This window comes from Candidozyma haemuli, assembly GCF_002926055.2.
Source record: "Candidozyma haemuli strain B11899 chromosome Unknown C_2014730914, whole genome shotgun sequence".
NCBI classification, from domain to species: Eukaryota; Fungi; Ascomycota; class Pichiomycetes; order Serinales; family Metschnikowiaceae; genus Candidozyma; species Candidozyma haemuli.
Genome location: NW_020289904.1, coordinates 1,755,938 through 1,768,781, shown reverse-complemented (window position 1 = coordinate 1,768,781; position 12,844 = coordinate 1,755,938). Strand labels below are relative to the sequence as shown.

General features: G+C 44.6%; 6 protein-coding genes across 6 annotated transcripts; 1 reads left to right on the top strand and 5 right to left on the bottom strand. All coding sequences in view use genetic code 12, as the record gives it.

The window, feature by feature from the left end:
• Window positions 1-1,107: 1,107 nt before the first annotated feature.
• On the bottom strand, window positions 1,108-2,373 carry IDP1 (isocitrate dehydrogenase (NADP(+)); the record flags this gene model as incomplete). The annotated part of the gene is made up of 1 exon (XM_025486104.1): window positions 1,108-2,373. The coding sequence occupies one exon, from the start codon at window positions 2,371-2,373 to the stop codon at window positions 1,108-1,110; it is 1,266 nt and encodes a 421-aa protein (XP_025341569.1).
• Window positions 2,374-3,060: 687 nt separating this feature from the next.
• Window positions 3,061-5,130, top strand: CXQ85_002428 (uncharacterized protein; the record flags this gene model as incomplete). Its single annotated transcript, XM_025486103.1, has 3 exons — window positions 3,061-3,233; window positions 3,904-4,855; window positions 4,900-5,130. The coding sequence occupies 3 exons, from the start codon at window positions 3,061-3,063 to the stop codon at window positions 5,128-5,130; spliced, it is 1,356 nt and encodes a 451-aa protein (XP_025341568.1).
• A 1,035-nt stretch (window positions 5,131-6,165) lies between these two features.
• On the bottom strand, window positions 6,166-8,259 carry VPS33 (tethering complex ATP-binding subunit; the record flags this gene model as incomplete). The annotated part of the gene is made up of 1 exon (XM_025486102.1): window positions 6,166-8,259. One exon carries the CDS (start codon window positions 8,257-8,259, stop codon window positions 6,166-6,168), a length of 2,094 nt encoding a protein of 697 aa, XP_025341567.1.
• A 127-nt stretch (window positions 8,260-8,386) lies between these two features.
• On the bottom strand, window positions 8,387-9,406 carry CXQ85_002426 (acyl-CoA thioesterase II; the record flags this gene model as incomplete). The annotated part of the gene is made up of 1 exon (XM_025486101.1): window positions 8,387-9,406. One exon carries the CDS (start codon window positions 9,404-9,406, stop codon window positions 8,387-8,389), a length of 1,020 nt encoding a protein of 339 aa, XP_025341566.1.
• Window positions 9,407-10,422: 1,016 nt separating this feature from the next.
• Window positions 10,423-11,436, bottom strand: CXQ85_002425 (acyl-CoA thioesterase; the record flags this gene model as incomplete). The annotated part of the gene is made up of 1 exon (XM_025486100.1): window positions 10,423-11,436. One exon carries the CDS (start codon window positions 11,434-11,436, stop codon window positions 10,423-10,425), a length of 1,014 nt encoding a protein of 337 aa, XP_025341565.1.
• Window positions 11,437-11,813: 377 nt separating this feature from the next.
• On the bottom strand, window positions 11,814-12,830 carry CXQ85_002424 (uncharacterized protein; the record flags this gene model as incomplete). Its single annotated transcript, XM_025486099.1, has 1 exon — window positions 11,814-12,830. The coding sequence occupies one exon, from the start codon at window positions 12,828-12,830 to the stop codon at window positions 11,814-11,816; it is 1,017 nt and encodes a 338-aa protein (XP_025341564.1).
• Window positions 12,831-12,844: the final 14 nt, after the last annotated feature.

Below are 12,844 nucleotides of genomic sequence, written 5' to 3'. Positions count from 1 at the left end.
GATCCTTTTTCCCTCTTTCAGGGGCTCTCCTCCGCCAGTCCTTTCTTTTCTGGAAATGTATCCTATTTCTGGTCTCGATATCCTCTGCCTAGCGTTATGTCCAAAATTCTGTACCTTCGCTACCAACAACGACAAATCCCACGCTTTGTGTGGCCTCTAAACAAAGCAGCTCGTCGATCGCTGCTTCCGATTGTTCTTCCCACAACATTATCTAAATCATCCTCAGAACAACCGATTTCTGCCCTCATCCGCCTCTTGTCCCCATGTTGGCCTTTCAATGCCTTCTTCAGTGTGCCACAAGTCGGCTTTTCGGCTTCTATTATTTGGTCCTCTCTGTTTTACACTTTGGCCAAGCAGATGTTGCCTTCCCAGACAATGTTTTTGTGTCTTAGGAAGATCTACACTCGCTCCTACTGTACCCAGCCTCCCTTTGTTGGTCCCACTTATTGGTCCAGGACGCTTTCAGTTGCTTCAAAGGCACATTCGGCGTTTTGCAATCTTTCGCTTTCTTTCTTTTCCTTGTCAACTACGAAGCTGTGGTTGTGGCGTGCTGGCTGCCCCGGACTTATCTTTTGTTTTCCTCTCTGTACGTTTTCTGCGTTTCCCGCCAATGTCTGTCACAATCGTCTATCGCAAATACAAGCTGCTTTTCCAAAAAAGATCTACAGCGTCACCTTAGTCGTACACGAGGTAGGGGTCACTGGTGGCTTTGTGCAAGCTTCGTGCTTTTGGAGGGGCTTGCAAACCATAGGCTCCTTGAAAGCAATTCTCCATTTACCACGGCCCGACGTGTTTGAGTTTAAACTCCGGCTATGAGCTTTTCATCGCTCCAATTCCGGTCTTAAAACTTTAAATCTTCATTCCAGAACAGTATTAGACTTTCTAGTGTTCTTTGGGTACAAGACCATGCCGGTAGTCGCTAACTTTCCGCTTGTTGGCGGTCGCTTGTCACAAGCATTTACCACTCCGTAAATCATTCACAACAAACATCTTCTACAAACGGGTGACATCATTCATGGCTGTGTTGTGCCATCTCCGTGTTTTGTCTAGAAGCATTTCTGTTTTGGTCATCTGTTGCTTTTGAAAGCATCTCTTTGTTGTCTATTTCTAGTACTTCAACTTGTCTCCCACGGCATCTAAGAACTCGGTCGTAGTCACGTATGATTCCCTGTCGGTTCTTCCACATGCTAAAGCCAAGTCCTTGGTCATAATGCCATCCTCCTGAACAACGCCCACCGTAGCATTCTCCAATTTTTGGGCAAATTCAACAACCTCCGGGGTGTTATCCAATGTACCTCTTTGGGCAAGACCTCTGGTCCAGGCGAAAATAGAGGCAATAGAGTTCGTAGAAGTCTCTTTACCTTGTTGGTGTTGTCTAAAGTGTCTGGTAACAGTACCGTGGGCGGCTTCACTTTCATATGACTTTCCATCTGGAGTCATTAAAGCCGAAGTCATGAGTCCCAAACTACCGAAACCCTGAGCGACAATATCCGATTGCACGTCACCATCATAGTTTTTCAATGCCATAACGAATCCTCCCTTTGACTTGATCATCTGTGCAACCATGTCATCGATTAATCTGTGTTCGTACCATACGCCCTTGGCCTCGAACTCCTTGGCGTAATCAGCATCATAAATTTCCTGGAAAATGTCCTTAAAACGACCGTCATACTTCTTCAAGATAGTGTTCTTGGTAGATAAGTATAAAGGCAATCCCTGGGACAAGGCCATCTTGAAAGAAGAGTGGGCAAATCCTCTGATGGACTCGTCGGTGTTGTACATGGCCAAACCGACACCTCTGTCCTTATAGTCATAGACGGTCTTTGTGATTTTTTCACCGCCGTTCAGAGGAGTGAAAACAAGGTCCAACTTACCTGGTTCCTCGATCACCAAGTCGGTAGCCTTATATTGGTCACCATGGGCATGTCTTCCAATCACAATTGGCTTCTCCCAACCAGGCACAAGACGAGGAATTCTTGGAATGATAATCGACTCTCTAAAGACAGTACCACCCAAAATATTTCTAATAGTACCGTTTGGAGACAACCACATTTTTTTCAACTTGAATTCCGCAACACGAGCTTCGTCTGGGGTAATGGTAGCACATTTAATACCCACGCCGTGTTCCTTAATAGCATTGGCAGCATCAACAGTGATCTGGTCATCGGTCTTATCTCTTGCCTCGATACCCAAGTCATAGTATTTCAAGTCAACGTCCAAGTATGGGTTGATCAACTTATCTTTGATTCTGGCCCAGATGATTCTGGTCATTTCATCACCATCCAATTCCACCACAGGGTTCTTCACCTTAATCTTGTTCAACGCCATTGCTGACGACGAAAACTGACGCACGCTTCTGAAGCCTCTCAACATGTTTCGTGTAGTGTAGCTTTTTCACCAAAGTGAGTTGTATTAGTCAAACGTCGATTACTTATAAGAGTGAGAAATTTCCGGCCCGGTACCCACCCGCGGCGCCCCGGAATCGGTCTCGATAACGATGTGCGGATTAGTCACTGGGGGAAGTCAACCAAGGAGTCAGGAAATGACAGGTCTGGGGAATTTGGGTTTGCCGGCTCGGACTTTTTGAAAATAACCGTTGTTTTATATGATTCTCGGTGTTTGGACTGAAAACTGGTGGTTTTCCACGTGAGGCCTTTCTGAAACCCTTCCCTCAGGCACTTTTTTGCAGCCAATGCAAGACGGCCAGGTATAAAAGGAGGGCCTTTTCCTCGGCCAATTCCCACTATAAATTTTATATTCTTATTCTTCTGATCCTCTGCATTTTGCTGTTTAATTCTTAATCCATGATTCCCTCCATAAAAGGCCAATGCTTTGTCTGCAGCAACAAGGCAGCGTGTGATCTAGTGTTCACTGCTCGGTACCGCCTATGCGGTTCGTGTCAGAAAGAAGGTTTGTGGCACCCTGAGATAAGTTTTGAAAGATAATCTAACTTTTACAGTTCATGATCGATGTGTTCAATGTGATACGAGCCCTCGTGCGAGAAAGGGTCTTGTCCCAAAAGATGCCCTGGGAAATACTGATACCTCTGTGCCTTACGAGATGTCGCTTTCGGTGGCGCTCGAGGCGGTGAACAATTTACTTGCTGAGAGAAATTGTCCGTTCAAAGCTTTAAGTGATACCCAGTCCCCAGTTGAGAAGCTGTTGCATCCAAAATCCATGAGTATGTCGAGAGGCGAAAGCTTGTTGGCGGAACTCATGTACTTACGTGTGGAGTCACAATCCTTACGTCAAAAAAATCGGAAATTGAAACGCCGTCTTTTCAATTCCCTTCTTCCTTGCCCTAAAAAGACTGGACAGAAGATGACACCGCTTCGCCCATTGAGCGACGTGCCGTCTAAGGTGCACCTGCCACCAACTCCACCAGCTCCCATTGATCTAAGCCTTCCACCGCTTCGTTTAAAGCAAAGTGTTGGACCCAGCGGTGGCAATGTCTTACCTTCAGTGACTACAATGCTTGGGAATGTTCCCCTGGCGTGTGTTACGAAGAAAAAGCCTGGCTGCAAAAACTCGAAATCGCCTCGTTCTTCGCGCCTCTACCGCTTACCGTTTCCAGAACACGAATGATCGGTGATGACCTGCATGGAATTAGGCCCACGCAACACATTCACCAGAGAAATGTGAGCGCACAAGAATTTGTTGTTACCACTCTTCTTTCTATCAACTTACCAGAATAAAGTTGCTTCGCTAAGTATATTCTTTGCTTGTTTGCTTCGTAGACTTCCAAACATCAACTATTAGTGACTTTCATCTGCTGAATTGCCCAGACTTATCCAAGCCCGTGTGACAAAACTATACACACTGTAATAACTGTAACATGAGTGACGAACCATTCAGTGCGGAGTACTTCCAGCACCTACTATCATCGCTCACTCTCAACTCCAGGGCTCTCATCACAGAACTCACTGCATTGGCTGAACGCCATATCGACAAGGCTACCATCATTGTTTCATTAATCGAGGAAAGGATACAGAAGATTCTACCAAAGTACAAGCTATACAGCTTCTACCTCATGGACTCCATTATAAAGAACGTTGGCAATCCATATAACTTGCTTTTTGCCAGAAACCTTCACAAAATCTTCACTGAGAGTTACCTTGTGGTCACTGATACCCTAACCAGACAAAACCTTATTAATTTGTTCAAGACATGGCTTACGGGTAGAACCAACACTGGCGCAGAATTGTTTCCACATGATGTGCTTATGAAGGTGGAGCAATTCATCATCAAGGCCACTTCTTTGAACACTGGCGGTGAAGAGAATGTAAGGATCACGAGAGACACGCTCTTGAGAGAAGCCAACTACTTGCTTCAATATGTAATTGCTATGGATGAAGACATTGAACGTTTTGAAGACCATGAAAAAGCATACATTGATGATGCCAAGTCGAAGCAGATTCACCAGTTCCATTGCACTAGGAACAAACTTATTTTAAGCATTAACAGCATCAGTGAGACAGTCATGGTTAGTCCTAAGCCTGAGCTCGACAAAATTAAGGAGCCTTTTGCCGGCGACTTGCAACAGATAAGACGTACACTTGATGATCAGAGCTTCCAACAGCTGGCGTTGTTCAGAAGCGTGATGGAACAAAAGCAGGGTGTTTTGGATAAAGAAAGTCTCAAGAGGATAGAAATCAATCTTATACCAAAGCAATTCGATCCGCTTAAAGTGATGTCGGGCGACGAGGATATCGCCTTTGAAGCATTTGTCAAAGGCTGGGGATTGCCTATAATTAATAAGGAGGACGCGATGGTGATAGAGGAGAAGCAGATACAACCAAAGACAGAAGAGGTTCCAAAGGATGACACGTCGCTAGCTGCTCAACTTGGATTGAACGTCACGTCGTTCAACTTTTCAGATTCGTTTTGGGCAGCCCAAAGAACGAGATTACGCATATATCACCATCACACTCGTTGAATGAAAACATTGACGATGAAGATGATGATGAGCTTGGCTACGACCCGGAAAAGACAGTTACCGAGCAAGAGCATGAACTCATTAGTGGAGGATTCCTGGAGCCCGAGCCCAAGCCCTTCAACGGGAAGTCCAGCTTGAAGAGGCCAGGCATTACAGACGAAAAGGTCGTCAAACGGGTTAGGTTTGACGTTTAATAATGTATAGACAAGGCTAATAAAAGAAAGACTACAGCGATTCAATAAAGAATAGATTTCGATTCTAATACATACAAGCGGCAGCGTCTAATGTCCAACCGATGTACACAAAGTAATGACGGAAATGAAGGTTGCTTAAAGGTTACCGGCTCTCTTCAAGTGGACGTATGAAGTGATGAATGGGAAGGAAAAGAAGAAACCGAAGGTGCCCCACCACTTCAAAGCAAATGGAATCTTGGTGTTCTTGACCTTGAATGGCAAGTTGGAGTAAAGACCGGTAGCTGGCTCGCCGAAAACCTTGTTCATGGCTCTGGCAGAGGTCTGGAAGTTTCTGGTGGCTCTGTTAGCTCTCAATCCCAATCTGGCGATCATCATTGTATATGGGTTTTAGTGGGTTCTTGGTATAGGTTATGTTAGTTTTTTCTGACATGAAGCCATTCGCTGCTCACAGAATGAGGTGCACCCGTACACCCTGTTCCATCCTCCCACCCATTTTCTCATAGTTAAGCAAAGCTACCTTTTTTGTCGCACCACTTTTGAAAAAAACACCTTTTCTCAGTATTACCGGCTTCCAATTGGCTGGCTACAACGCACCCGCATTGCTCACAGTCTTTTTTTTGTTGTACCACTTTCACTAGGGCCTGTAGATAAGCGCCTATTGGCTCTCAGTTTCAACATCCATCCATCTTTAAATCAATACAACTTACCCACCAATAAACCAATGTCTGCCATCGCCCCAATCACTGGTACTTTGAGAAGAAAGATCATTTCCGACATCACCATCGGCTTCGGCTGTGGTTTCGTCATGGCTGGTCTTTACTGGCAATATGAGCACAAGCCTCTTGTCCAGAAGAGAGAGGCCTTCTACGCCAAGTTGAAGGCTGAGAAGGAAGCTGAGGACTCTGTCTAAGTCTGAGATAACAGTTAGAATGCTTTAGCTAATTGGTTCCGTGCTAAAGCCACATTCCAAGTTCTTCTATTCTTTTGCATCAATAAACGGTTTATTCATTTTGAATCTCTGTAGGCTTGTTATGTCTATTCTGTGGCCACTTCCATGAGCTTGTGGTTACTGACAATCCCGCTTGTCAATACGAAAAGCGTCTTGTTTTGTCTGGCAAGTTTCGTTTGCAAGTACCTGAGTACTGTTACCTCTCCCCGCGTAATACCGCCAATGAACACTGCAATAACGTATTCTGGCTTGGAATTCTTCGACGCTTCGATTTTCCGGTTGTCCAGCTCATCACATATATTATCGTCGATCGTCTGTCCTCTAAACATAGCATCCAAATTAAGCTTTTCCCAGTTAGGCCTGCGATGCACGTTATTGACTGGCTTGTACTTTAAGAAGTCACGGAAGTAGAGTGATTCTATAAGACGTGCTGTCAAGGGAACAGTCGCTGAGGGGAAGACAAACGATGGGTTAGGGTAGTCGGAAATCGTTTCAATGATAGGTTCATCACCCTCTTCCTCTAGCGGATGGAGGTTCCAGAACTTACTTATAAGCGTATAGGTCGATTTGTAGACATCCTGACCTCCAGTAATTCCCAATGAATTGACATCTTCATATGTTTTGTCGGTTGAGCCAGTCTTGTCGTCTTTACCACCAGAATCAGACAATGTAGTGGTTGTTGTAGTCTCGATTTCAGACTTTCCAAAAGTGAAGCCACTGAAAAAGTCTGTACTTTTGTTGACGGCTTTGAGAAGTTTCAAGTCACGCATCTTTCTGAAAGCTAACACTGTCTGTAAACCAAAGTAAGAATGAATCTGCTCTTCAATTGTTGTGAAATCTTTAGGTTTGATACCATCATTGATCAAGGAAACCAAAGCAGCGCAGCTTAATGCAACGGAGGAAGTACAACCCTGATTCAACAATTCGTGGAACTTTGCAATTTGACGTTTGTAGTCTAGATTAAAGATTTCATTCTGAAGCTCTAGCCACCACTCTCGTATGTCATGTTTATAATCTCCTTCCCTATTATTTTTGATCTTTTCCAAAATAGCTTCACTCAATGCTGTGTGCTTTCTGACTAGCTCCTGTTTTGCCGTCAAGTTTCCTAAATTCTTAACAAGCTGCTTAATTTCTTGCAACTCAGTAATATTATCCTTGTTGCCGAGCTCCAGTTGGATATAACGCGCGAGCTTATTAAGCTTCATGCCAATGGATGCGAAATTAAGGTCTTTGATATTGTCAAATAGTTCATCATTGAGCTTATCACCAGTCTTCAAGACGTTGTTTAATTCGTCCAGCGTGCCAAACAAGTCGTCCAAGAGTCCCAGGTAGTTCATGTGATCAAGCAAAAGCGGGAAGTAGTCCAAGTTTCTTTCCAAAACCACCAAGTCAGTGTTTCCTCGAAGTTTAGTGGTGTAGAAATCTCTTTCATTAGGACTGAACCCTGAGGCAAGATATTCTGTTAATTTGTCATTCATAAGGATGTTTGAGAGGGCAGCGGAATGGTCACCCTTGGCGAAGAGATTCTTGAACTTCATAGTATCGCTAGCTTTCGTAGAATCAACAATTTGAACAAGAGCATCCGATAAAAGCGATAATTGAGGAATTGGGTTTTCAAAGTACAGCTGAAGACCACCGGCCTCCATATTTAGCGAAAGAACAAAGTCCTCAATGCAAAGGGGGAATGTGTGCCAGTTCAATAAACGAACGTAGGAGTTGATTCTGATTGCACTCTGTTCCAAGTTGACATTGGTAGCATTTTTGAAAAGGTCATCTGGAGGCGATCCCAAGATCTTGGATATTTCATAATAAAAAGCTCTCCCGAGATCCTTGACGATCAAGCTCACCTTGACCTTCTGGCGACTAAGGTGAGGCCAGATCTGTCTGAAAAGGCTTAAACACTCATTGGTATCTTCAAGTACCACAATCAACCCACCATATCCTGCCAAGTATTGCAGTACATCTTCTGAAGAAGCCAAAGTCTCGAGCCATACTATTCTATCGAACTTTCCCTTTGCTTTGAGCTCCAGAACAGATGTGAGGTAGTTCAAGCATTGCGAAAGCTTTTGCGTCAAAACAAACAAGTTATCTGAGGTATTGATCTTTCTTAGAACATTAAAAAGATTTTCTGTGGTTTTTTTATTAAACGACGGGCCCAATTCAAGCGACTGGTTCGTCATTAAGGTGGTTGGTATTTGGTAAGTGCTAAGGAAGAGGTGCAGGAAAATCGTATAGTGCGTTTCCCCAGGTGGTTGCAAAATACAAGAAGGGAAGCATAAATATCGTTTAGTGGGGCTATATGAATGTCTAAAGATGAGCTTCTTTTTCGAGGCCGTTGAAATGAACTAAACCTTCCTGGATGATGGTGGCAACATGCTGGCCGGCTTCGTTATACATTTCAGCTTCTAAAAGCACTCTGTTGTTTGTCAAACGGACAGCCTTGAAACCAAAGGCCACCCATTGCGTACAGTCGAATTCACTGTCGTGGAAATAAATGATATGGTCGAGGGAAACAGAAAAGTAGTGGCCTGTTTTGTTCAAGTTGACGGTGGAAATACGCAACACTCTCGCAAGACGAGTCAAGAAGAGGGAGTCTGATAACACACCGAGCCCGACGAACTGGAAAGCAGGGTCCTTGATTTTGAGCGACCCGTCGCCCAAACGAACAAAGAACGACATCTTTCTCTCTGTGACTGGCACACGGTCCTCGTACTTTGTGTCTTCTAACGACACAAACTGGTGGGGGATCTTATGGTAGATGTATCTATTAGCAGACCTCTTATCCACTGGCATATCTTCCTGGCGTTCTTCTTGCAACCAGCGGGGGAAAGGGGTCTGGAAAGAAAACGGTTTAAGCTTCATAGGCTCAGCGTCTTCATCCTCAGGGTCGTATTCTTCACCCTTTGCAGCCGCTTCCTTCTTCAACTTCTCCTGTCTTTCCTCGTAGTCGTAGTACTCCCGTTCAGCCTCTTTGAACGAGTTCTTCTTTGTCAATGAAACATTAGCAATGTACCTTATTTGTTTATCCTGCCATGCCTTGACGCTTCTATTGCAGAAAGTCTTACCGTTAGAAACCTCCTCCACGGTCCATTTCACCTTCTGCTGGTCACTAACACTCTTGACGAAGTGGGAGTGAAGCGAGTGTGGCGTAAACCCTTCTGGCGCCGTTCTAATAGCCGCAAGAAGCGCCTGGCCTGCCAAGTTACCTCCATAAACACCCTTCGACCTCTTTTGTGGTTTGGTAAGCGTATGGTTCAGAATAAATACATGAGTGTCTCCATCTGGTCTGCCTTCCTTGATACCCAAGGCCTCTTCAAAGTCAGACATCTTCTCAGAGTATATCTCAGACAACGGGATCGGTTTGGTACTCATCAATCAAAAAAAGAGCAATAGCTGGTAACTTTTCACCTCTTACTGCCCTAGTCTTGTCCTTATAAGCTTTCTTAGTATGGGGAAGTTCGCGAAAAAGCTCGGTCCCAAATGCGCATGCTGAGCCGGCCCCAGCACTTGTTACGGGGAAAAAAAAGGTCCGCGGTTCCCTCCCAGCGGGGACATTCAGCCCCAAGAAGAAGAAAGCTTGCTGTAACGGTTCCTTCTTTGTGAAGAACTCAAACACTAATTGTTAGTGGCTGATCTTTATAAAAGGTGGTGAATTGTTTGTCATTGTGGTGGGGAAGAATTAGTGTTCGCTTAGGTAGAGATGAAGGGAAGAGAGGGAGAGAGTGTAATGGGTGCAAAATAATATGTGTGGTTTTGTGGAGATCTCGTATTCGGCGTGGGAGAAGGTGGCAGCGTTAGGAGACTACGGAGACGGTAGGTCCGAGGGAGTCGATGGAAAATTCGGAATATTGGGCAGGCATGGGCCGAGGAAGGAAGGGTTAAGAAATTCGGAAAAATAGAGAGATAGAAAATAAAAGGTGATAATAGATGGAGGGTTTTTAGATGGAAAGTCCGAATGGGTGGTGGAGGGAAGGTGGATCAAGGTGAGGTTGTGGTGCCCCTAGTTAAAGACGTGGAGTGGTGTTGAGATATGTAGAGGTAGGCTTCTTAGATGACTAAGATACTAGTAGACTAATAATTTGAACTTTCCTTTTTTTTTTTTTTCTTCTTTTTTTTTTTTTGTTTTTCTTTATTCAAAAGTTACCGGTGGTACTTCACCGTTTTGTGTACTTGTGGTGCCTGCGTTTTGCAGCCATTCTGTGATCTCGCATTTAAAATACATAAACAATCCAAACAATAATTACACCAGTCTATAATATTTCTTAGTCAAAGCATATGATGTTAACTAAATCGATTTACATATCTCATGAAAAATAAATAAAATGAAGGCCGTTTCTACGCCCTTAGAGCTTGTACGTGGCGCCCTTGGACTTGTCAGCCAACACGAGTGGCACATATGTGAGTGCCTCTTGCGTAACCGTTGCAATGTGTTTTCTGTTACGAGCATAGATTCTAACAGAGCACAACACTCTGTCGTTTGACAACCGCTCAAAGTTGTAGTCCATGAACATATAGTCCGTAGGATCAAAGTCGTTATCGTGGAAGTAAACTGTGTGGTCCAACGACACTCTGAAGAAATCCAAGGCTCCCTTGGACATCAATGGGATACCAAGCGCTCTCACCATGGTGACCAAGAAATACGAATCAGAGCCAAACGCAAGGTCAATGTGTCTTTGTTTGTCAGGGTTTTTTGCCAAGTTTAATCTGTCATTGACTTTGAAAAATCCACCATAACGACGGTATGGAATCTCAAGCGAGAGCTCATCTTCCTTAGGGTTATTTCTTAATACTTCTGGAGGAAGCACCGTAAGCAAGTTACCATTGGTGTGCTCGAACGAGGGAAGTTCGTCAAGACGGTCGACATACTTGTCAAACCATGGATGTGGACTGCTGGTGAATTCCAATGGAATCTTGGTTCTTGGGTGGTACTTCTTGTCTTCGTCAAGCTGAGCAAACTCTCTCTTTCTCTTGTCAATGGAGTTGTTGCGCACAAAAGACACAATCATAATGTAACAAAGCTGGCCAGTGTGCTGCTGGAAGACTCTGACCAAACGGGAACAGTAGTTTCTTCCTTGAGAAGTATTTTCAACCTCATACCTCATCTTGGACTCATTGGAGCCTGCCTTGAGGAAGTATGAATGCAATGAGTGAGGTGAGAAGTCTGGGTCATCGACTGAGTCGTAAGCAGCCAGCAACGTCTGGGCTGCAAATTCACCACCATAGACACCTCTAGCACCTTCTCTGAAGAACTCCAAAGGGTAGTTACCTTCAAACTCAGTGTCCAGCTTCTTTGTCACGGAGAACTTCTCCTCTAGGCGAGAGACATTAGGGTTCTCGTAAAGCTCTTGGATACTCATAAATAGAATGGGTGGATGTGAACGGTTTTTGGAAGATAAGCTATTGCAAAAGGCAAAAAAGAAAAAACGTGAAAAATTTAAGCTTTCGTAAATAGCAGACCCTTACCGTTCTTATACTTTTTCGATGCGATGTGAAACCGAGGTTATGGCATTTAACGCATGCGTTTGGAACCCCAGTGGTGCACGGGTGTCATTGGAGAACGTTATTCAAAGTGTGGAGAGGCTTACTTACAAGACAAGAAGATTTGCTGGAAGCGGAGCACTCTAAAAAATTGCGCGCTACTTAGTTAAACACTGCTGGTTCTTCAGCCCTGCCATTGTCGCCCTAGCGGAATCCAGGCACCATTAGGAAATGCTAGTTTGGGCGATCTTTGTCCTTATATTCTGTGCTTGTTTGGAACTCCTGGTCTCATGTACGTTAAGCCTTCTTGGATAACCGTGGCTACACAGTTACCTTCCTTATTGTAGAAGTAGCCGCGGACCAAGGCCCTGTTGTTTCGTAAAACCTTAAATTGGTACGTCAACGTCAACCAGTCTTTAACGATGTTGAATGCATTGAAATCGTCACCGTGGAAGTAGAGATGGTGGTCGAGCGACATGGCGTTGTAGTGGAAAATATGCAAGGCATTCAACGTAACGTTCATGATGTTTCTGGCGTCCTTGTCTTCATCAAAACTTTCATACGGATTGTCCACAGTGGGGTTCCAATGAAGATGTAAAACACGAGCCAACGTAGTCAATAACGCAGAGTCTGAAATATCTGCCAACCCTACGTAGTTATACCGAGGGTCGTTCATTTGGTCCTTCTTGGGTTGTTGGAGCCCGCTCCACACAGTAATCCACCTCTCGGCGGCTCTTAAGTTATCTTCTTCTGGCGTGAGGTTGTAGTCAATGAATTCTGGAGAGAAAGCATTACGAACAAAGTCGGTATGGGTGATTTTCCGGAGTTGGCTAGGATCAGGGTACTTCTTGGTCAACGGTGGAGGTGGATGTTGGATATTCAAGTCACCCGAGGTCACCCTCGATCCCTTCTTCTTCAATGAGCTCAATGCCGTGTAAATAATGACGTCCTTCTGGATCACCTTGATTTCTCTCATACAGAAGGTTTTACCATCGTGTAACCTCGTCACTTTGTAAGTGTACGGAATCTTATGGGAGCCAGCCTTGATAAAGTGGGAATGAAACGAGTGTGGAACGAACCCTGGTGCAGATTCCATGGCCACCAAAAGCGTTTGGGCACAAGTGTGGCCTCCATAAACACCTCTAGCTCCAGCTATAGGGAGTCTTAATGGATGGGCTCCCACCCAGGTATTGTGGTCAACCTTCACCACGCGGAAAGCCTCTTCAAAGTCGCCTGGATCATTTTTCAAGTCAGCTGGAGGAGCAAGAGACATGGTTTCGTAAACAG